This window comes from Oreochromis aureus, linkage group 1 (assembly GCF_013358895.1).
Source record: "Oreochromis aureus strain Israel breed Guangdong linkage group 1, ZZ_aureus, whole genome shotgun sequence".
Lineage (NCBI taxonomy): Eukaryota > Metazoa > Chordata > Actinopteri > Cichliformes > Cichlidae > Oreochromis > Oreochromis aureus.
The window spans coordinates 20,083,424-20,108,075 of record NC_052942.1 but is presented as its reverse complement, the minus strand read 5'-3'; the positions used below and the strand labels follow the sequence as shown (position 1 = coordinate 20,108,075).

General features: G+C 39.7%; 2 protein-coding genes across 7 annotated transcripts in view; both read left to right on the top strand.

The window, feature by feature from the left end:
* fam189a1 (family with sequence similarity 189 member A1) overlaps positions 1-11,797 on the top strand; it is a 108,836-nt gene extending 97,039 nt beyond the window's left edge. For all 3 annotated transcript variants that reach the window (XM_031748724.2, XM_039610067.1, XM_039610072.1), the window contains 8 exons: positions 1,833-1,940; positions 3,684-3,844; positions 7,310-7,445; positions 8,494-8,572; positions 8,659-9,441; positions 9,591-9,662; positions 9,963-10,285; positions 10,974-11,797. In XM_031748724.2, the coding sequence (XP_031604584.1) occupies positions 1,833-1,940; positions 3,684-3,844; positions 7,310-7,445; positions 8,494-8,572; positions 8,659-9,441; positions 9,591-9,662; positions 9,963-10,285; positions 10,974-11,177 (1,866 nt within the window). In that variant the 3' untranslated portion in view covers positions 11,178-11,797. The remainder of the gene's footprint in view (positions 1-1,832; positions 1,941-3,683; positions 3,845-7,309; positions 7,446-8,493; positions 8,573-8,658; positions 9,442-9,590; positions 9,663-9,962; positions 10,286-10,973) is intronic.
* Positions 11,798-12,613: 816 nt separating this feature from the next.
* Positions 12,614-24,648, top strand: golm2 (golgi membrane protein 2). Of its 4 annotated transcripts, none has more exons than XM_039610055.1 (10): positions 12,614-13,686; positions 16,732-16,786; positions 16,941-17,043; positions 18,417-18,507; positions 18,748-18,874; positions 19,102-19,182; positions 20,003-20,281; positions 20,599-20,736; positions 21,926-22,093; positions 23,613-24,648. In XM_039610055.1, exons 1-10 carry the CDS (start codon positions 13,360-13,362, stop codon positions 23,690-23,692), a joined length of 1,449 nt encoding a protein of 482 aa, XP_039465989.1. In that variant the 5' UTR covers positions 12,614-13,359; the 3' UTR covers positions 23,693-24,648. The 4 variants fall into 4 exon arrangements, with proteins under 4 accessions (XP_039465989.1, XP_031604560.1, XP_039465996.1 ...); XM_031748700.2 differs by having other exon boundaries at positions 12,616-13,686; positions 19,099-19,182; XM_039610062.1 differs by lacking the exon at positions 21,926-22,093 and having other exon boundaries at positions 12,617-13,686.
* Positions 24,649-24,652: the final 4 nt, after the last annotated feature.

Here is a 24,652-nt window from a genome sequence, read left to right as displayed (position 1 = left end):
TGGGGAGCTTCCTGTGTCCACAGAAAGTCCACAGCGAGTTTTAGCTCTCTTCTTTTCTTGTCTTTAAGAAGTTCATATATTTTAATTGAACACATTTGTTGAATGCACCTGTTAGTTGTGCCGGCAGCAGGGCAGTTTGGTATCGTTGTGATCGTGTGTCTGTGCACCTGCATAGGTCCACGGGGGTTGACTTGGAAAACACAACTCCAGTTGTTTTTCTCTGTGAATAAAGTTGAAATGTGAAGATTAAAGCTGCTGTTTCAAGTCAAACAACTGCCACAGCTGCTGCTCCCTGCATAAAATTCCTTATGTAGATGAGTTGGTGAAATCGTACTTAAGAATCAGTTTTAGCAACAAGGAAATTATTTCTCTTTTAGCACACAACATGGTGAGAAGTGTAAAGATGTTAAAGAGTGTTAAAGAGTTTCTTGGACTTATGCAAAATGATGTAGCTGGCAATGGACAGATGCAAGGATATCGAGGGTTACACCCTCTTGCAGTGAACAGGAGATATGTCGTACCACAGGCAGAAAATGAAAGCTGATCAAGTTGTTTCACTAACTCATCTATGCAAGGCATTTTGGCATTTTGTACACGGTGGCTGTTTAAAAATGTAATCACCACATTTAGATTTTTTTCTCCAAATTTTGACTTAATCCTAAAAATATTAAATAATCATAATAATAATAATGAACAAAAAAACCCTTCAATTCTTTTCTTTTTTTAAAAAATTAATCTGCTCCTAATACTACCACACATCCACCCATCTCTGCTTCCCCTCCCTCCTTTCCTTTTAACTGTCTTTTTATTCATAATAGTAATCCTGGGAAGTGAATCCATCTATCAGATTAACCCTTTGGACTTTTCTTTAAAGGATTCTATTCAAGCACATGAGTGGACAGATCGTGCTTCAGACTTCTTTTGTTCACATATGAAAAAGTGTGTTTAGTTTATCTTATTTTGAATGAACATTACAAAGTGCTGTCATCCTTTGTCCTTTCAGTGCATTGTGTGTGCCAGACAGTTGCTATTCCCTGAGCTAATTTTTAAACAGATGTTGTTCCCATGTCTTCTGGAAATTAATTCATGCAGCACCCGTATTACAGCTTTATTTGTTAAGACATACCAAGAGCCGATATTACTGGAAAAACTGAGCCACTTAAATATATGAAATATGATCGTAATAGCCAATACGGATGATTTTCTTCCACATTTGTCTAAAAGAATAGCACAAACGGCAGCATAATGGGACTGCAGTCATATGAAGTATTTTCTCTGATTCAAGATGCTGGTCTAGTATTTCACCAGCATGCACTTTATTTTGCTGACAGATTCAATACTGGTTTGTACCCTTGCTGTTCACTGCATTGGCAGAGTGAGTGTGCGTGTGTGTGTATCTACTGTAAGTTCATGCTTTACCCTGGATTTTAATGATCTTTAGAGTGTGTTTGCAACAATCCACAAAAATGCACAGGAGATCTATTTCTCTCTAAAGGTACTTAACCTTTTAAAAGTATTTTAAATGCATTAACACTCTAGTTTATTAGTGTTTGTGTAGTTGTCTTACAGAACCAGGCTTCTCTTACTGCAGTGCCACCCTGCTATGTGCCTAAACTTATCCTATTATAGTTTCTTCACCTTTAGGCCTCCTTTTGTTCTCATATTCCCAGCCTTTACTGTTCATAATACCGGCTATCTTTTCTTCCCATTTCCTCCTCCTCACTTTCCCTCCTACATGACTCTAATTCCTTTCATTTGTCACTCATATCCTTTTTGCTCTTATGTTTCTTGTTGCTCTAACAGCCTCCTCCTCTGCTCTCTCTTTCCTTTAGGAGCTGCTTTTCAGTGTATGTGCCCTTAACGTCATCTCCACCATTGTGTGTGCTCTAGCCACTGCAATGTGCTGTATGCAGATGGTCTCGACTGATGTGCTGCAGATGGTGAGTGTGATCGAAAGGCAGACGGCAACGGTAGCTGACTTAACTCTCTCTTCAGTGACCGTCCTGCAGTTAAAAACGTGCATTTTTTTCCTGCTATCATCAGGGCATGCGGCAGGAACATTGCTGCAGATTTGATCTGTTTTAGGATAGTAGGGACTGTTTTAATCAGAACTAACATGGTCAAATTCATCTGAGTTGCACACCAAAAGCAGTTATTTCATTCCTTTAAACACATCAACAGCCCAAAACGTAGAGATAAGAAAAATAGTTTTGCAGTCTTCAAGAGCTTTCGACATGTGTTAAATTGAATTCATTTTTTTTATATATAGTGCCAAATCACTACAGCAGGCACCTCAAAGGCGATTTAGAGTGTAAGGTAAAGACCCTACTGAAAGATTAAAGGAGTCTCAACATTAAAACTGGTGCTTTCACCTTTATGTGACATTTTACCGTGAACTTTGTAAGGTTTGAAGAAATTAGAAGTGTTAGTGCAAAAAAATATGATTATAAAAAATTGACTTTATGCAAACATGTTATTAATTTACTTGTTTTTTTTAAATCTATTTTATAAAATGTAAGAAATAGCAAGACAAAGACAAAAAAATTTATTGATGACTACCAATTAGCTCTCATATTTATTCTGATTAAACAAGAGAAATTAATAACAAAGGGCATGAGTACATTTATTATAGGCTGTTTGAATTATACAGCATTTAAGAATGTAAATGGAAGAGGAAAATCATTCACAGTTTGAATTAATGCCTTAAATCAGAGCACACCCTGCTTCAGTGCTCAGCATAATATGTCTGATGAGCAGACATAGATCTTCCTCAGACTTCTTTGTATGGAGAAGTGTAGATATAAATGCATTTTGGTGCTAATGCCTTTTGTTGCTACAGTCTAATAACAAATCAATCATGAAATCAATCAGGAGAATTTTAACCTTATTGTTGGTTCAGCTGAATATAAGACATCACACATGCCGTGCACGAGTTAGATAACTATATGAGAGTAGGAAATTATACTGTTTGATAAGAGCAAACAGTAAAGCAGGAAAACCTTTGGCTGCTGAACATCATGACTTCTAAGTATTGATTCACAGAGAAGCAAAGGACAAAAAAAAGCACTGTCTTATCTCCACCAGTCGAGTTTCCAAGAATGGCCTCATTTCCCATTTGCTACAAAGGGTGTCAACCTTTTGTTTAGCTCAGTAAATTTAGCCGAGTCAATAGCAGCGGCGGCAGCCTGGAGATTAGAAAAGCAGGTTGACTGTGACTGGAAAGTTGTCCCACTTAGAAAAGGCTGAGTAAAGAGCCTTTGAAAAGAAGCTGGCCCCATGCACGGCACTTGCATCAGTTAGACTGTGTTCAGAGATCCGAATGGATGTAAGTGACATATTGTGCTGTAAGCCACCCCCTCTGTTCAAGGATGGACTTCTCTTTTAAACCATCTGTCTTCTCTGTCCAAAATGTGAACATTGGCATCCATTCACATTTTGGACATAGATTAATAGTGTTCCTTAAGGGACAGCTCCTAGTAGGACTTAAACACCTGGGACTCTCCTCCATTTGGTCTTGGAACTGAAGAAGCTTCTCCGATGAGAGGTGAAACGTCTTCAAGAAACTTAAAGAAGTCCAGTCGCTTTTCTTTTCAAGCTCCTTAGATTAGTATGACCTGGATGACTGAGAACCTACAAAGACAATAATGCCTCTTTTTTTTTTTTTTTAATTTTGCTGCTTTCAGTTTATGCCACACAGAGCTCGAGCCCTGAATGCTGACTGTATGACCCCCCACGGAACAATCCTCCACCAAACACTGGACTTTGATGAGTTTATTCCTCCCATTCCCCCACCGCCATACTACCCCCCAGAGTACACCTGTACCCCCTCAATGGATGGACAGAGGTGAGAAGCAAAGCAGTTTTGATCAGCATCACATTTGTAACTATAGATACTTTCAAAGTTTACATATTAAAAATGCAGTCTACAGTATTCTACATTTTCTTTGTAATTCATAATAAATACTACGTTATTGACCAAAAACTCAATGGTACTTAATCTGGTTTCATTTTTCTATGACACTTGACACTTAACGATCTAAAGCCACCACTTTACATCTTTGTGCAACTGTCAAAGAGTAGTTACATAAAAATTGCTGTGTAATCCAAAAAAGCATAACTCGTTACATTAAGTGGAACACAAACTACAAGTTAATTACACTCCTTTTAGGCTACAGACAAATGAAGAATATAGCTGTAAATATTATTTATTTTGATGCATTGGGCATCCTCCCAGAGGGCAGCAATTCAAATTGGGTATCAACTAGCTGTATGTTCTCTTTAAAAAGACATTAGGGATTGTTTCTGAGGTTTTATTTATATGATATAATCTATTCAATGAAAAGAATTGCTAAAGTCCATTCATTTGCAGTCTAATCCTTGTGCCTGACCATTTGCAGAGGAATGTTTTGTTTGTTTAGCCATTTAAAACTGACATATGAATCATTCAAGCATAAAAAGGCACCTAACTCAAGGGATGAACCAGTGTTGTGTCTGCACAAAACAGACAACTTAGCAAAGAACCAATTTTAATTTGTATCTGTAGGCATTTTATGCTACCAGTCTGTTGCTAAAACACATAATTTGTTCCCATTTCTTTATATAGAAAACCTAGTATAACATGGTTTGACAGCAATCAAATACTAGTTTTGCACAAATGGATTCACAGAGAGCTATTAGAGAGAAACTTTATTAATCTGTTAGCTGAAAATTGGCATATCTCGGCATGGTGTGGAGTGTATCCTTAAAAAAAAAACTTTCTATAGCAGATGAACAGCATCTGAAAGTCATGTCCTTAAGAAATGTCAAGAAGACCTTCTTAAGGAAGGGAATCACTCAGCTGTACCAAATTACGCAAAAAGTGGATTGAATACAGCAGGTCTTAAGTAGCGATGACTTAAAATTTGAAATTTTTGGTGAAAATAAACATCAGTATTTATGGAGGAGGGCAGGAGAGAGATGCAGCAGTGAGTGTCTACAGCTATCTGTAAAACACAGCCAGTGGTATGGAGCAGTGTGTTGATGGAATTATGAACACAGCCCAGATCTCAACATTATTGAAGTGTGGGATCTTCTTATGATCAAATGAAACAAAAGGCAGCCAACATCCAAAAAAAGAGCTTTGAATGTCCTTCAAGAAGCCCGGAGAACTACTCCTGAACACAACTACAAGAGATTACTAGAAAGCTTACCTAAGAGAGTTCAGGCTGAGTTGAAGAACAAAGATGGCCATACCAAAAATTGACTTTGAAGCTCAGTGGATTTCCACAAACTTTGTCTTTGCTTCATACACCATATTTCATTTATGTTTGCACATTTTAATAAACCTTGACACTTTTGCACAGTACTGTAATTACATTTCTTCCAGCTTTCAGTTTTTCATAGTAGCACCAACATTTAAGATTCATTATCTTAAATATTTTTTAAAAATCCTGCACAGACTGTGCAGATCTGACTGTGAATCTAAGCGACACTGCACACTCATACATCATGGGAATTACAAGTTCATTGTAGTATAAATGCAAACTTGAAAATAGAGAATAAGACCATAGACCCATCAGAAAAGTGTTCAGTGAGGCTGTAGATCAAGCGAGCTCAGGCAAATTTTTCCTGTACTCCTCTATAAAATCAAATGTTTTACAACCAAAGGCTTTCCATCTGCTGGTAAATAAAAAGAAAAACAGATTTGCGGCATTTCAACGTTGACTTTACATTTCAGGAAGGACCAGCTTTTATATACAGACTATGGGATTTTTCTATATACTCTTGTGCCCCTTCATAAGCACCGATAATAACTAGTTTCACTTATTATTATAGGTGTGAGGTTTTCGGATGTGAAAAGGACACACATCAAAGCGATGCTGCTTAGTTTAGGAGGCGCTAAAAGCATAATAACTAATGCATTTTCTTACTGGTATCTGTTTCTAGGTTAAAGACCATTTTCACATTAATATTTAACCTCTACTGCTGTAAATCTCACCAGGATTTCCTGTGAGAAAGTAAATATGCAGGTGCATGAAGCAGTGTTTGCATGGAAAATGCAAACCCATCATATTAAGCAGCAACGGCAAGCATCTCTTCACACGTGTTATTATCAACCACATTGAGCTCAGAGCATTTCTCTCCATTAAGACGCTGTGACCGCGGTACTCAGCTGCAATGGAAGATCATTTGACCCCCTCCCTCACCACCATCTCCATTTTCTCAGCCTTTGCAGAGAGAGCGGTGCTGTTGTGGCCATTTGGCAGGAAGCCTCATCTGTTTGTCAGTTATCCCATAAATATATACAAGGCAACGGAAGCATTTATAGCATCCATGCTCAGGGCCAGGGATGTGTCATGACATCATTATGCATTGAATGACTGGTGGAAACACTCAGGTTGTATTTCATGCTCTGCCACTTTAGAGGAGAATGGGGTTGTAATTAAAAGATATGACAGCACGCATGGCTGCTCATTCTTAATTGGTACCATATGAAACATAGTGCTGCACACTGAATAATACAGCGCCGATATATATTGTTGGGACTGGAGTGTAGGAGACAAGAGGATCGCTTTCATCCATTCTTTCTTAATGCTTTTATAGACAATACCATATGTTTGATTCGGATATTCATGCTGGTGGTGACAGTTTCTTAAACACAACACTGTGCGACTGTCTCAGAGCACTCTCTCTTTGTATTCCAGGTATCCGAGAATAGTTTTGTTGTTTATTTAATCATTCCTCGGCACATGTTTTCTGGTTGTCCTCCATTCGTTTGTCCATTTCAAGATCTCATGAACACCTTCAGGGAATTTCAGTTACACTTTGCTGGTCAAAGCTCATTACCATTTCTTCTTCTTCCTCTTTCGACTGCTCCCTTTAGGGGTTGCCACACCAGATCATCAGCCTCCATTTCGCCCTATTCCTACCGTCCTCCTCTGTCACGCCAACGGTCTGCATGTCCTCTTTCACTACATCCACTGCGATCTCCAAAAACACATTTTCTCAAGTATTCATACTCTAATTGTGACAACATTTCACAGGAGTTTCCATTAGAATAAAATTATTAAGTGATGAGCTGTTATATATCCAAAAGGTCAGAGGTCATAGTCTCTGTGACATCCTCTATAAACTCTTTTCTGCCCAGAGCAGTGGGATATTTTGTGGACATATTTCACAGCTGGTCAGTGTTCACTGCATATATATTACCCTAAGACAAAGGTGTTAACTGCAGCTTGGCCAGTCAGTGGAAGATTATATTTATAAGGCATTCTTTGTAATTTATTAGTTCTGTTGTTTGATTGACTCTTTGCTTTTCTGTCCCTTTCAGAGGCTTGCATCTGGACTTTCCCCATTCTCCCTTCAGTGCCATATATGGGGTGCCTATCAACAGCCCAGGCACCCTGTACCCAACTGATCTGCCCCCTCCATATGAGTCTGTGGTGGGTCAAACACCTGCCAGCCAGGTGAGGAAAAACAACACCACATAGGTGCATTTTTATCTGAGGTTCACCAGGTTCTAGTTATTAATGGTTTTTTAGTTTCATGTTTTCTTTTAGTTGTGCATTCAGTAATGTGAAATGACTTCATTGTAAAATGTAGTATTTTAGGAAGAGTCAAAGTGACGGGTGTAAATTTTTTTGCAATCGCTCTTAAAGCCAAGTGGGTTTCAAGGTCAATGGGAAGATTTTTAGATTAGATGTGTGTTTTTAAAGGTTACAGGCCTTAATAAAACGGTTAGGATTTGTGTCACGTAATTATGTGTCTACTGTTTTCCACTTCTAATTAATATTTGTTAGAAACATTTGAATGTCATGTCACGTGCAAAATTTACAAGCCCCAAAATCACAACAAATATAAGCTCAGTATCATCCAGCTGCCTTGACTGTCTGGGTGAAGTGATCAGAGCTTTTTTTCCTTTGCTGCGTCTCATTGTTCAGCGCTAAAAATAACTTGCTAATGTACGAGTAAATCCTTCTGTTATCTTCTCAACATCGTTTAATCACCCCTCACTTATTCTCTGTGCCATTACAGAGATTAAATCCGCAGTTCTCTTCATACCTATTTTTTTTTGTCTGTCAAAGAGGAATCAAAAGAAAGGTCTGCTCGCCTGAAATAGATAAGCTGTTAAAAAGTGACTACAGCCATGCAGCAAATGATTTGATGTGTGAGAAATCATCAGAATTTGATGATTTCGGCCTTGAGATGCCATGATTTCAAAAAAGTTATGTGAACCTATACATATCATATAATGTACCTCAAAAAGGCCATTAGTGCTTCTAATTAAAGTTCCTGTTCAGCTCAACATTATACTGTAATTTTCTGCACTGGTACCCCTGCTCTTTATAGTGACAAATTACTGGTAGTGTGTTGTGGTCTTGCAGAGCCCTCTACAGACCAACTAGTGGTACTGAAGGTTAGGCGCCACGCAGCTGTTCTGCGATATAGCACACGTCAAATATCCATATTTATTGAGGAGTCCGGTTATGTTTACTAATAATTTTGTCTTCTCAGGTTACCATCAGCATAGAGCAACAGGCCACTGAGTCCAGTTTGTGTGAGAGAAACACTACCGCAGGTCTCAGCACTCAGGGTAAAGACAGTTTGAATAGTCACAGTGCTGTTTGTTCCTAAATATCTTTTTCCACTGGTGATTGTGCTAATGATGCATTTTTGCAGCTTCAGTGGACAGTGCCTCTCTCATGGTGTCAGAGGTGGCTGACCAGGACCAGACTTGCTCCTCAGAGGACTTGTGCTCCCTGGAGGTCCAGGGCTCTGACTCCTCTCCCTATGGCACGCTCCACACTGCCCCCACTGATGGAAGCTGCACCAGCCTGGAACTTTGTACACGTGATGCCTCACGTTGCCGCCGTGGCTTGACTAACACTGACGCTCGCCCTAGTGATACTGGATACAGTGAGTCCTCACACACGCAGGAGTCGCTGGAGCGCTCACCTGACTGGTCCTCGGAAAACTTTAGCAATCTGGACCAAGAGGACTCAGCAGAGAACACACATCCATGTGAGGAACTCAGGGCTTCAATGCATATATGCGATGAGCTGGCCTCAGCCAAGCATTTACCAGAGGAGCCACCGAAACCCACACCACACACCCTCATCAAAGCGAGAATGACAAGCCGGAAGCTCACACTACCGGTTACTATCCCCCCGCCACCTCAGCCTTGCTCCCCCACCTCTGTGGCTTCCTCTGGTGGAACTTCAGCTATCAGCCCTTTGGCTGCTTCCCCTTCCCCTTCACCTCCTGCCAGGCCACGCGGCCCAAGGCTGTGTTTCAGTGTTTGGTCACCTTCCTCTGCATCACAACCCCCCTCTACCTCAGCCCAAAGTGGACACTCACCCTCAGAAAGGCCTCGGGTGCTGCGAGCGGCCAGGAGGTACCGCAAACTGGCACGCATTGTCCGTTCCACCAGTGACCCTATCTCGTGCTCCACTACGACAGGAAGTAAGTGCAGCAAATATGTTACAGTTTTACACTGCAGCTTAATTAGTCCATCTAAGAATCATCAGCAATCTTTCACTTCTCGATTCTCCAACATCATTATTTGCTGCATTTTGTTATTTTTTTATTTTGCTTTTGTCTCCCATCTACAGGAGAAAATTCTGGGTGCACCCCTGGAAGTGACCCTGCTACTGAAGAGTTAGCTCATGCATCACCAGATCAGGGTAGGAGCGTATACATTTATTCACTCTATTTTGTGACTAAATGTAACCTGGTTGGCTCACTATAATAAATTAAAATCCATTGTCTGATAGAAGAAAATAGCGGTAATTGTAGTTTCTGGAGAAACATGGCTTTTACAAGACTGCGTTGCATTTGAGAGAATGCCAAAGCCAATTTTAAATGAGCTGCGATCATCTTTACATACGACGCTAACTCCATTTGGCATTAGCTCTAATTTTAAGAACTGTGTGTGATTAAATGTCTTTTGGTTTGTTTTTTTGCTGCTTTTTTCCCCTCCTTAGAGCCAAGGGACAATTCAACAGAGGTAGTTGGAGGTAAACCCACACATATGTATGCCAGGAAGCAGCAGAAAGAGGGCAAGAAAGTTGACATCCACCTTAAACCCAGATCGCTCCACACACACTCCTCCAACGAACGCCCACACTCCCTGGCTGACCTTAAGATGTACAAAGACACCAAAATACTAGTGGCTAAGTTCCTGGAGCACTCGAGCTGCAGTCTACCTCCTGAAGTCCAGCAAGTTGTCAACAACATCAAGTGTGTCATTAAATCGGATGAGAAACACATGGAGGAGGCCATCTTTAGTGCAAATGTCATAGATCAGGTAACCTGAATATATTATGGATAAAAGCCTTTGATAGTTCAGTGCATTTTAGAAATCTGTATACCATCTGGCTTTGGTCGTTAGTGGTGAAAAAAGCATTAAACTGGACCAGCTTAGCAGTGTTTTACAAGCTTTTTACACCAAAAACAAACATACAGGGATGAAAATCAGGAAGACATTTTGGATTGGCTCAGTCAGCATTTTTCTATTTTGAACACAACATTATTGTGGCCAAAACATTTCAAATATTTCAAAATAATAATAATAAAAAAAAAGAGTATGTGCATAAAATTTGGAAAAGAAATTCCTATTAATCAAATTTAACTTTGTTTATTCTGAGTTTTGTCTTTTTTTTTTTTGCTAATGAATTAGAAATGTAGGTAAGTATATATAAGGATTAGTTACTCTACCCACTATATATGTCATTAATATGATATCAGGGCTTTTATTTTTAAATATGACATTTATTTTCAGTACAGCTGTTTCAAAGGGTTTATCAGTTGGAATCATGTGCTAAAAATAGTAATTTGTTATTGGATAAGTACCTGCATAATCTGTAACTTAGAAACATCTGGAGACTTCGAAGAGATATATAACTGAATTTCATCTGTATTGAAGAGATATGAAATGTCTCAAAATGCCTCTGTTATGTGTCTGTCACTGACTCTTGGTGGTTTTGTGCTCCAAGGTGATGACCCAGCGCATCATAGGCAGTCCCAGAAAGCGTGGGCATGAGGATCTTCATCTCCAGAGCTGCGGCGCTTTGAGTTCATCACCGTCCCCTTCCATGCGCCGTCCAAAACATCTCCCACAAACATCCACTGCCTGCACCAATCCACTGCGTTCCCCCTCCTCTGAACAAAGCCTTGAGTGCAGAGAAACTATTCTCTGACCACTCTCCTAACGAGGACTTGGGTCTAAACTCTGAGGGCATTCCAGGATGCTGGTGTTGCAGACATGCTGCCCTGGGAATCTGATGTCTGTGAAGCGCTTAAGAACTCTTTGGGTGTCGTGAGATCGTTTCTTGAACAATGTGACTGCAGCACAAAGCTACTGAAATGCCTTCATACTTCATTCCCTAGTGCCCTGTGAGACTGTGCCAAGTCATCAGCAGAAATGGTAGCAAACTCAGACTGAGCCTGCCAGTGTCTGTAGTGGCTTATTTCTCATCAGAAAAACAAAAGAATGTTTCTCCCTCAGGGGATCTTTTCTACTCAGTTTCATCTCTTAAAAAAGAAACAAATACGCAGCTGGTAAGTTTGGATCAGTGACTGAAAGACAAAGGAGATTGTGTAATCAGTATTCCTCTTGTCCTCATAAGAAACAGAGAAAATACATGTTTGTATTAAACTGTGAACTGAATTGACAGGACATTGTTTGCAGACTTTGTGGAATTGTTACTGATAGGGTGGTGACTATTTTGTGGTTCAAGAACATCACAGATGTGGATTATTTAACTTACCTCATTGTGTTACAATTCTTATCTGTGTTACAATAAAATATGCGTTTGTATTTTGTTGTTTGTGGGTTGTTTTTTTTTCTGTCTTATTAGATCATTTATATTTGTCTGCAGGTATTCACATTTTGGCTTTGAAAAGGAGTGGGTAAAGTAATGGAAACACCAGATAATGCATTAACCTGGCATGAATTAGAGTTTGGTGAAGCTGTTCCAGTTAGTGTTGTTTCATAACCAGGAATTCATTTTCCCTGGATGACTATTATTTGTTTATATATTTTTTGTTTATTTTAACACCTGGAAAAATAACCAAAAGTACTTCTTCCAGCAACTAGACCAAAGTTGGACAGTTTTTTTGACTTATATATGCCAACTCTCTCATTACTGAGCTGTAATTTGGCAGCATTTAAGTCACACAGTCAATTTTTTATTTACTTGGTGAATAATTAGCACGGCACACCTGGACTTTTGAGTTGTTGAGTAATAGAAATGTAGAATTTCAATAATTTTCATCATTTTATGGAGATTACATTTTTTATTTACTTTTATTGCGCAAAAAGGAAATATCGCACTGTCTCCTGTGTACTTAATATACTAAATGCTGAAAACTTGAAACCTTATTTTAACTGTAAAGCCAGATCAATCACTCTTCAAGACCGCCCTGCTTCCGGTCATAACGTATCGTCCCTGTTTAGTGTTTTAAGGCAGGTTTAATCGCTTTTATCATGTAGACAATGGTTCAACAGATAATGTAAAACACAAATATATAAAGTATAAACTACAGTCTATAGGGTTTAGATGTGCTAAGAGTTATGAAAGAAATGTAAATACCAATGTAGACTTTTATTTTGAAACGCGCACGTCCACTGGCAGCGAGCGGAAATTAAAGTGGCTGATTGCAGCTAACTTCATGCAGCGCAGACGTGATGTGTGGAAGGCAGTGAATCGTGGACAGTGTATAACAGAAACCCAGTATTCACAGTGGGTTTTTTAAGGTTTAATTGGTTGTGTTACGAGACTCAGACCCATCCTTCGCAATTAAAGACGACACGTTTCTCTGACAGCAGCCGCTGGTGTTTTCGCGTCTACGGTTGCTAGCTAGCAGTTAATACGAGCTAACGTAACGTCGGGGTCAGAATTCGGGATCAGCAGTAGTCCTGTTTGACGGCGATTTTAGGGATTAGTGGAGTTCCAGACGTCTGTGCGCCCGGTACTGCTCGATTTACCAGAGGGACACAAAATAATTAGCTAAAGGCTAACGTTGTACAGCTAGCTTATATGGTTTATAGCATTCCTCAGTGCCACGGCGCCGTGTCCACGTCTCGTCTGCCAGCTGAGCTAGGCCACGTCCCTGCGGGCGTATTTCACTTACTAACATTGGACGAATTGCAGAGAAGATGCCTAGTGAGCGGAAGGAGGAAGGAGAGCAAAGATCACTAGAAATGTGAAGGTCCTTTAGCGTTCATGACTGTCTGTTAAACGTCTGGATTTCCGAGCGCTTGCCGCATATACACGGCATGTCACGTAGACGGATGTGTTTCACACCGGGAGAATAGTCTTCACTGAGCTCGTTAGGTTGCAGTAACAACCTGAAATATCGTTAGACTTTGTTTGGGAAATGGTTGGGTTTGGCGCAAACCGACGGGGAGGTCGCCTCCCGTCCTTCATCTTCATCTTCTTGATGGTGATCATCGTCGTACTGTCTTTCAACTACTGGACAGTGTCCAACAAGCACGGCCGCTTGCTGGATGAGCTGGTGGAGGTGCAGACGCAGGTGAAGCGCACGGACGCGGCGCGGAGCCGGCTGGAGAAGCGGAACTCGGAGCTGATGGTGCAGGTAGACACGCACAGGAAACAGATCGACCAGAAGGATGGGGACTACAGCGTCCTGGAGAGCAAGCTCCAGGCCAAGGATGCTCTCATTAAAAAGTGCACAGATGAAAAGGTACAGTTCTCTTTTTGCCTCTGTCTGGGTTTGATCGAGTTAAGTGTCATTTTTACTGAAATTTAACATTGCAGGTCACGCAAGGTATTAGAGCAGATAAAACATTTCCTGGGTAGGGCACAGCATCTATACAGAACCAAGCGTATTCGTCTTTGACCGAGTGTCACTGTAATAATTATGTGTGTTTGGGGGCAAGACTGACTCACTCATTTTTTTAATCTAGAGGTGGGTGTCATGTTCTCAGGAAAAGCAAACAGGATTGACAAGAAGGTTCTTCATTACACCAAATCGGGGGTGTATGGACAAGTATTACTTGCAATACAAGTAGGAAATGACAATATTTAGCCTCAGTCATATCACCATGTCTAATTTCACCACCTTATCTCATTGTATTGCTGTAATCTCAGCACTTTATATCAGAAAGTGCAAATATCTTATGTACTTAAGAGAGGTGAGGCAGGCTGTCTTGAATATGAGCCACATAGTTTCATCTTCCTCGACTGCTTTCACCTGAATATTTCTCCACCAAGAATATCTTGCTAGAAATTAACAGCTGCCAGCTTCCTGAATCAAAAGGGTGTTTATAGGCCTCTTAAACTGTGGTTTTGTAGGTGATTTCCAATCATTTTTTTATTTGAGATGTATTATGTGATGCAGGCTTTGGAGCATACAATGGTGATGTGTGTGCTGTTGGTCCAACTTCAGAGGTGCTTGTGCTAGACAGAGCAGTGTTTCATTCACCTAGAAACAATTCATTTGTGCTCGATTATTTTGGTTTGCACTGTTAATTGTTAGCTTTCCCTACATTACTGCCAACTATCTTCCTGTGCATAACAGGGGAAATTACATTCACAAAAGAAAGCAAATTGAATTCAACTTTATTATGTTGTTTGTGTTGCTGATTTGCTCTTTCATTCTATCAGACATTATTACACGTCTGTGGGGGGATTTATGTATTCACTGTGAAAGGCACATCAAAGCGCGCCACATGGACATTCCCACTTCTTGTCCTGCACAGTTACCCAGCCAGTATTTCACTGGCTTTTATGTCCCAGCACCTTCTGAACTTTTGGTCCGAGTCCAGCCGAGCTGGGAGTGTAATTTGCATCCAGTCTGGCTCGGTTTGATGTTTTTCAGAAGCAAAAGCTTAAAATTGTTTAGCTTATGTTTATCCAGTGTGGATTGTCGCTCTCTGGTTTGACCACAGACAGCAAAAAAAACAATGCCGCATTCATGATTTTCAACTAATCGTTTTAACTTCATGCAACCTTATACAATAAAGCAACACATTTATTGCATAGTTTAAAGTAAATCTGCAGGATTATCAGGTTGGGTAAGGTTGCGAGTAACATTGCCTTGCTTTGCTCAACATTTATTGATGAGCTGTCCTTAGCCACAACACACGAAACTTTCTCCCAACTTTTGGAGTCAGGTTACTGGTAAAATGTAATTGACCTGCAACATGACACTTATAAGATACTTATAAGGGCTATACATGAATACATTGGCTGAACACATGAACACATTGTCTAAGCTCCCTTATTTCTTGACTAAATTCCAACATCCGGCTCCGTGTTTTCTTATTCAAGGATAAAGGTAGCTATTAAAGAGTGGTTCTCCTCCTTTCTTCTGTCAACAGACCAACCTTGTTTCAACAGTCTGCCTGCTACGTACATTGTGAGAAGTGTGTACTGCAAAGAAAGTGACAGATGAGTCTGATAAGTGGCTTTCAAACAGTAGAATCTATAGTTTTGTAAGTCAGGTGCAAAAATGAATTATGGAGCCTTCATTTAGTGTGGCCATGTTGTTCTAAAGAGCCAGGCGGCACAGGGAGGCCATTACCCACTTATGAGCGTCTAACAAGATGAAGCCTTAGTCTTAGAGCAGTTGACATTAATGCTGTATTTCCTGTCCAGTCTTATTGATCACCTTCTGTCTCAGTCAGTCTGCCCAACTGTTTCAAGAGCTCGAATGCCTAACAATGACAAGTTTTTGGTAGAAGGACAGATAAAGTATATCCATAAAAATCAGTACAAACCCCTTCGCTCTGCTAATTAATATTATGTTGCTTCCATTATTTTCTGAACATATGGATAAATACTAATGACAAAATGGTGGGTACATGAATATGGTAAATGGTAAATGACCTGTATTTATATAGCGCTTTTCTGGTCCCTAAGGACCCCAAAGCGCTTTACATATCCAGTCATTCACCCATTCACACACACCACTGGTGATGGCAAGCTACGTAGTAGCCACAGCCACCCTGGGGCGCACTGACAGAATACATGCATCCTAGTGAGCCTGCAAGATCTTTTTGATGCTTTGGAAAACCTTGCTGCCACCTCAGTTGTATTTATAGAAGTATAACTTCAACATAACTATAGCTGCTGTTTTTACATTGCATGCTTTGAAATCCATATTTGTAATCTAATGGGACAGAAAAAATGTAGCTTTTGGGTGTCACTGTGATGTCCAAAGCCTCAAGTTTCCTTCCTTCCCCCTGCTTAACTTTCTTGTTTGGTATTTTACTGCTCTTCATGAGTTTTTGCATGCCATTTATTTTACTAGAACACAAAATAAAGCGCAGCCAGCAGCTTCAGGGTAATAGAGAGACTTAAGTTTCACGTCATTAATGTTTATTGCGTAGCTGTATTGGATTTTATTATGGCTTACCTGGTGGCAAAATGTAAATAAAAAAACCAAAAAGAAAAAAAAACTCATAAACTAGCTATAAATGAGCTTTCAGTTTTTGTGCTGGTGCTTTTTTCTTTTCTGTGAAATAAATCCTGATAAATCCTGAAACATTATTTTGTAGATTGACATCACAGAACAGGCGTTGGATCAGTGTCGCATGACTCAGTACTGGAATAAAGAAAAGGGTTGTACTGACTGCAGCCAGTTTTCACTATGAAGCATAACAGGATTAACCTGTTCCCCTCTTTTCATTGGTGCAACTGTCTGGTAATGCAGGAACCTAAACTGGTTTTACCTTTACCACAACTAATACATGTTTTGTTTTTTGTTTTTCTTTTAATGTTGCAGATGAAGCTGCAGGATGATGTCACAGCCCAAATGACAGAAATTCAGAGGCTTAAAGGTAAGACTTCAGCCTGTGTTGGCCAACAGAGGGCACTCTGGCAATTCCTTTAATACAGAATATGTGACATACAAAGCAATTTCATATAGCAGTACAAGTCTTTCAATAAACCTCTTCAAAATGTTTGTTTTTGTGTGTCTGTTATTACAAACAGAGCAGCTAAGGGAGCTCAAGCAAGAGTTCATGAAGCAGGAAGAGCAGCTAAGAGAAGTGAAGAAAAATAACACTAACTTGGAAAGAAAACTGGAATATGAGAGGTATGTTAGTTCTTTACATGTCCCTGAGTCTTAGATATACCCATATTCAAGGAACTGTGAGCTCTCAGAGATTAAGGCTGCACAATTAGTCTATCACAATTTTGGTTTTCCACAATTAAATGAAGATAATTAAACGATATTGAACATGCATGCTACACCAACAGAACGCACAGAAAAAAATCTAATCAGGCACTCCGTAAATCACTGCCTGCCGATGTGCCCAGCATGTGCCAATCACAGCTTTTCCCTGCACCGCACAGCATGAAGTTTCCTCATTCTATTTGACCGTACTTATGTGGTACAGATAAGACCATCAGAGCAGAAATCAAAAGTGTGGCACAGCAGGAAGTGAAGTGGTTGCTCTTCGAAGCAGATTATTACCCACTGTTTGGAAGTACTTTGGATTTAGGGCAAGTGATGTTAACCAAGAACAAATTCAACAAGTGCTGTAAAATTGCGTCTGCATGGCAAAGTAGTGTGGCTAACTTATGCTGCAGTTTGAGGTGTGTTTTTGTGTGTGTTGTGCTTAATTGACGCATGAAGGCCAAGAAAATCAGTGTAGTGTTTGCTAACATGAATCGTCAAATTCTCACATCCACAAAAGCGAGCTTGTACAGTGTGTCCGTCCAGCTCACAAAGATGCACTGAAATTACCAAGAGGTAACACTCCATTTGGCCAAAGACAGTTATCCAGTCGACAAAGTGAGTTTAATTTAAAAAAATCGGGATAATGGTCAACTTACTGGACAAAAGATATCTTATCCCTTCGTGCTATAATTTTTGCAAAAATGGCGCTGTCTGCAAAAAATCGCAGGGAAATTATAGAGGGATTGTACAGCTTTCAAGTAATTGGCTACACGCCTATCATGCAGGTATCATGAATGGAGTGAAATGCTATATTTGCTATATTTTGCTTCTAGAAGTTACACATACAATAGGGGAATAAACACATTATTTGTCTGCAAAGGTTTATTAACAGCAGTGTAGTGCAGTGTAAAATAGAAAAAAGCACCTGTTGATTTGATTTTGTTTTATAGAATTTTTTTTTAATGGCACTGAATTTATGTGAATAAGGAAGACCAATTTTATTTTGATGCAAATTTGTAAAACATGGATGTGAAAGCAGCATTATGCTTACATGACACTGCAATAAAACACATTTTTCACTAGAATCTGTAAATAATTGTTATCAATAATCTTGATTTTTAGATTGGCCATAACCGTGCAAACCTAATTCCACATACTTTGAATGTTTTAAGGTGCATTTTGTGTCTTGCTGTTTTGTTTTTCAGATATTTCTTTTTGTCTTTGTGTATAAAACTGAAAGAATTCCTTATTGTGCAGATGAAACTGAATGAATACGTGTTAACTAGTTTACAGTGTGGACGCCAGATTGCACAACTGAAAGACGAGTATGAAGAAGCAAAAAAGACTCTGGAGGAAGAAACACTAAAGCTAAGACAGGTTAGTCTTATAAATCTTAAGAAAAAGGATTAGAGCTATTCTTGTGATTCTTTAGTAAATGATGAAAAGTTTTGTCTGTGTGGCACATTGCATTTATTCACTACTTTTGGATCTTTAACACAGATGTATTTAAAATAGAAATGAATTGTCCCGTGTTTCTGTTCTTTAAGCTTTTCTGTTCATTAAACAGCTTCGTCTTTTCTGTAATCTGCTTTCCTTTTCACCTTTGATCATTTTCAGAGTGCAGTGGATGGTCACAAGAATGTAGTGGGGGGTAGACATGCAGATAGAGAGCCTGGTGTGGAGACGGCTGGAGAGCGCCATACAGTGGCCACTCATCGGCATGACAGACACTCCGATCTGAAAGGTAGAGTGGATGTGATTAAGTTGAGCAACACTGCTATCGTCTACTTTATGTTGCTTTCTACACGTTAAATGAAGATGTTGACTGTTTGGAGAAAATCATCAATAATAATTGCTCACATGGATCTTTTAATATTTTAATGTAAATAGTGGTTACTTCATGCTTTCTGGTTGTTAATCCTGTTAATATGCGAGTGCTTCACTCCCACTCCCTGTGCTGTGTTACAGAAGAGATGGGTAAGCCCGGCAGTGATGCTGGCATGCCTGGTATTGAAGACAGTGAGGTGGGAAAAATCGACGATGTGCAGTTTGGTAAGTAATGAATGTAAACTTTCAGAGATCAAGCTCAGCAAATTATTGATTAGAAAGAATTCTGTAGCTGTATAATGACAAAAACATTTGGACTTTTTAATCAGCCAGTATCGGTATTGACAGACCATGATCAGCATTAGATTAGGCCTTAATATAAGTAAACATGTTAGTTACATTTAAATTCACCTCATCAGTTTCCATGAAGGAAGAAATTTGCTATACAGACTGAATCTGCTTTTTGTACCTGCCTTTAAACTTGTTGACTCTGCTGTTTGGCCATTTTAACAGAAGAGTCTAAAGAGAATGAGTCACTTCTGGAGTCAGCCTCAGGTGCCGCTTTGGGGAATTATGGTACTTTTGTGGGCAGCACGGTGGTGTGATGGTTATAAACATTGCCTGATGGGTTTGAATCCATTAGCTGACCAGAGCCTTTCTGTGTGAAGTTTGTATGTTCTCCCCTTGTCTGTGTGGATGTCCAGGTTACCCTTCCTTTTGCCATATGGCAGCTGGGATGGGCTGCAGTGAAACTCCCAACTCTGAATTGGACAAGTGGAAGAAAATGGATGGATAGTTCTTTGGGTTTTCAACTTGGGTTTCATCTTTCAACCCTCAAGGTTGCTTTTTAGTGAAATACAGTGAAACTGAATCCGTAACTAGAGAACAACAACTGACCCATGTAACTTACTTACCTGAATAGTGCATATAAAGTGAGGAAATCCTTCTCCCTTCTGTCACTGATTGTAACCCTTCCCTTTTTTTAAAAAACAATCCTTGTGGCAAGTAGGTCACTGACCTTTCTCACATTGTCTTTGGCCTGCAGGCTTGAAGAAACCAGCCATTACCCAGAAACACGACGAAGCCCCGGATGTGGTCGTGGGAGCCGGTGCTGGACCTGGAGTCGGAGGAGCTGATGGTCCCGGAGGCCAGGGCATGTTGCTGGACCAGCCCGGACTCCAGCAGGACAGACTGGACGGCCGAGCTGTAGCGATTGCACCTCCAGGCATCAACAAACAGGGAGACAAATCAATAGTGTTTGAAGAAGACAACAAAGTGGGTATCAAGGCAGACGAGTTGGGAGAACAGCAAAGGCAACTTCGAGGTGCAGTAACCACATCCATATAACTGCTATTATTTTTAACAATGTTTATTTTGAGCCTTTAGGCATGGGATAATATTGTGACTACAGCTTATTATAGATTTTTAGCTTTCGGTGGTTTGTCTTTTGCCACATCAAGACTGAAAGAGGAGAGAACTGTTATCTTGTTACATTATTTGTTTACAGTTCCTCCATTTGTAATGAGTTTTTCAAGAGTTTGAGTGCTCCCTTAAAGAATGCAAATATAGCTTTGAGAAAGCAGTACTTGGAACAACTGCACCTGACTTTTGAAGTATTTGTTTTGTTTTTCTAATAATCAGTTCCCAGTGATGTCAGAGTTGAAGGTGAACACTTGAAGAGGATTCCTCTGCCCCCCAACCCTGCCCAGGTGCCCAATCCCATCCAGCCTCACCACGCCAAAGACCAAGTTCCAGCAGAACCGGTACACCACCGTCAAAGTGAGTTCCTCTACCAAACTCTGAAAAAGTGAACCCTGCTATTGGCAATGAGGGTGGTGATTATTTATTTTTCTTTAACTCATTGATTGATTCCACTCAAGTAAAATTATAGCATTTGTGGTAAGTTAGTTCTGTTTATACTTTTCTGAATATCTAATAAGGCAGGGATTAAAATATAACTTACTGTGGTATCATGTGTACAGTTTTTCCAGTTGCTCAGTCAGTGCATCCTCCCAAACATAACGCATTTTCATGAAAGATGGGATTTCTAAGTATATAAATCCTATCTGAACATGGTTAGGGCTGTCACAGAAGGCTCTCTTGCAGGGGGAGGGAGACAAATGACACACTTGGCTCCTCAATTTTCCTTTCCTGTTACCTCACTTCTGTTCTGCTCTACTGCGCTTTCTTCCTCCTTCTCTCTCTTTTTTAAAATGTTCAGTTCTTTTCTCTCTTTTACGCTTCCATCTCATCATCTGCAGCCCTGCTGCTTAAAAAAAAAAAATCACTATAGGTTTTCATTTTGTTTTTCTTCTGCTCTGATCCTTCTAAATTTGCAATTTAGTGTAGAAGTTAACATCCATTAGATGATTTGTTTTTGCTATCATCTCTGTTTACATTATCAGCTTCTAGACTGCACAGCTCATCCCAAATCCCATCCAGTTCTTCAATATGAGCAGTGCCGTTTCGAAATCTGTGAGGGTCTAGATAGAAACATAAACAGTCTTAGATGCTGGTGTGAAAGAAACTGCGACAGTAAAAACGCAATTTTAGATTGATTATTTTATATATATATTATACATCTTACAGTTCTGGGGGGGGGGGATTTTCAGATCTCGAGTTATTTTTCGAGTTAGTTTTCAGATCTCTCCAAAGAGGCCTCTTATTTGAAGCCACATTGGACCACACTACCACCACCACATACTGTGAATCTAGTGGTAGGCAAACGCTAATTTATAATAATGCTAATTTATAATACTGCATCCAAGACCACGATTGGCTTTTTTTTTTTTTTTCTCTAGAAGGCACCATGTATTTACCTCATCTTTCTCATCTTTTGTCATACTCTTAATGCAACTACTTTTTCCTTCATGCATGCATACATGATGCAGTATTTCCCCTCCCTATCTTCCTACAACTGCCTTCGCTTCCCTTCCGTCCTGATGAGGCCCTTCTCTGCCTCCTGCAGGCCGATTCTTTGATGAGAACGAGTCCCCAGTAGATCCGCAACACGGCTCTAAGCTGGCGGATTACAATGGGGATGATGGGAACGTGGGTGAGTATGAGGCCGACAAGCAGGCCGAACTGGCCTACAATGAGGAAGAGGATGGTGATGGTGGGGAGGAAGACGTTCAAGGTGAGCCAGGCCGGGGGATTGGACTGTTTGTCCAGATGTTTATCCACCATTCCTCCTTGCTCCCTCCCTCCACCCCTGTCCTGCCACCCTGCTGCATTAAGTAGCTCACAGCAACCCTGAGTTTGGTCTTTACGTCATTGTAAATACAGATATTTACAAAAAAGAAATGTGGCAAAAATACCTGATGATCAAAGCAGAACTGCTTTGTGTTCATTTCAGGAGAACTGCATATTTTTACTCGGCCCTATAACAGTCTTAATACCCTCTTATCCTATGTAGAGGGAGAACTTGACCCAGGAACTTACGGTTCTGTGAGAGTAATTCAGTGGTCATCTAGTGTTTTCTGTCCTGCCTATGCTTCGTTTTAGCTAAACCACCTGTCTGTGCCCACCAAACATCTGACCTACATCTAGCCCAGTAGAGAGATATATATAGCTCACTGTGTTCCTGAATGTGTCTGTGTTCTCCTTGAAATATTGAAATGCATGTCCATGTTTTGTTTTTGTTTTTTTTTATTTGTTTTTTCTCTCTTTGTTTTGATTGCCCTTTGGATTTTAAATGAAATTGCACTATTTCATACCAAAACTACAATACTATTTTTAGGGAAATTTTGTTTTGTTTGAATCTATCAAAGGAAAAAATAATTTTATTTCTGATCTGCCAGTGCTGTGATTAGAGCTGCCACGATTAGTCGACTAGTCACGATTACGTCGACTATCAAAATCGTCGACGACTGATTTAATAGTCGACGCGTCGTTTGAGGCTTTGTAAGATCACAAAAGACGCAGGAATAAGTAGTAGGATTTAAAAGTGTAATAACGGACTGAAACAGAAGATGGCAGCAGTGCATGTAAAGGATGCCAGCTGCCGTTAAACCCCGAAGAAGAAGAAGCTGTGTCCCAGAATTCATAGTGCGGCCCAGCGCAGTTGTCAACAATGGCGGCAGCTAGTTACTTTTAATATTACTCTTATTATTCTTTCTGGGTCACAAAATAAACGTTTAACATATTTTCAAGCTGTAAGTTTTACGTCCAATCGATGCATGATCTGATTAGTCGACTAATCGCAAAAATAATCGGTGACTAGTCGACTATCAAAATAATCGTTTGTGGCAGCCCTAGCTGTGATTGGCTGTTTTTTCATTTGTCTTACAGTTATCAGATACATATGCCATAATATGAAGTCTCTTATATATACTTGCTGTTTAAAGTTACCAACAGGAAAGCTAATATCCTAGAATGATGTGGGTTTAGTTCCTTCTAAAATGAACAATCTGTTGATATATTTCTTGTACATAAATCAGTGTTGCTGAAGGAAATCAGAGAGGGCTCTGTATATTACACAATTCACAGAAGGTTGACATCAACATCCTTTAAAGCTTAAAGTCAGCACTACGATGCTACATTATGGTGTCATCCTCATATACCGGAGATTATTCAGAACACGTAGTAAATTTTGCATCTATTTAATTGTGCAGTCTCTAATATTTGTGTTTCTCTCTTCTTTTTGTTCTCTCTAGATGATGACGATCGAGATATGCAGGGAGATCGGGCTGTGGATTATGGGAAAAAAAGACATCAAGCCAACGACATTCTTTGAATGGAAACTCATACAGTCGTATCTCATAAAAAACACATTCAGACCCGTCTCCACAAGTGAGATTTCTCTTGACAAAAAAACATCAGTATGTCTAAGAACTTTTATAGGGTGCATTCTCAATGTCATGGACTATTTTGAAGAACAGACATTGCAGCTAATGAAGTAATTCTAAATAATGTAACATACTATGAAAAAAAACACAAGGCATTTCCCCAAGCTGCTGTTAATTTGCTAATGGCTTTAAGTTATGACAGTAGAGATAATATACTGTACTTTGACTGTTGAGTATTTGATAACTGCACTGGCTCATGCCAGCCCTAATGACCCACATCTGAACTTCAAGGACAGACCATGTTTTGGTTTAGCTACTCTTCTTCTTCTCACTTTGCTGTTGCTTGGTACAAACTCTTCATCTGAGATGTTTATCAGAGACTAATTTGGCATTCTGCCTTTCTAACATAATCTTGGGACTCTTATATGGAAAACTTTTCTGTTTGTTTGTTTACAAGAGTGGGAATACATTACAAATGCCAAGGACACTACTCATGGCCTGTTGAATCCGTTTCTTACTTTGACAGACTAAAAAGTGCTTCTCTTTTATTTTATTTTTTTTCTTAAATGATGCCATTGCATGCATTTGAAACTTTTTATTAATCAAATTGAGCAAAATACTCATGCTTAAGCAATACTTAGAACAATGTTGGTGTCCTACACAGTGTGATTAACCAAGCACATGTGGAGCTGACATACTGTACAAATGCTTCCATGAATGAGGTTTCTTGTACATAATGTAGTTGAGCTGTTACCATTTGTACTGAGGAAACCGAATTCCTCATCTTTAGGGGAAAATCTGTGAACATAAAATCAGTTCTGTTTGTGCAACCAGGAAAATTGATTTCTCATGGAAAGGCACAGTGAATGTAATTTTATTTTATTAAAGGTGATGCTTCATGTCATTTG

Excerpts from the sequence above, each read along its gene's own strand:
- golm2 (XM_031748700.2), top strand. The coding sequence starts at position 13,360 with ATGGTTGGGTTTGGCGCAAACCGACGGGGAGGTCGCCTCCCGTCCTTC. Across the intron at positions 16,787-16,940 it reads AGAAATTCAGAGGCTTAAAG|AGCAGCTAAGGGAGCTCAAG; the intron begins GTAAGACTTCAG and ends TATTACAAACAG. Across the intron at positions 20,282-20,598 it reads ACAGCAAAGGCAACTTCGAG|TTCCCAGTGATGTCAGAGTT; the intron begins GTGCAGTAACCA and ends TCTAATAATCAG.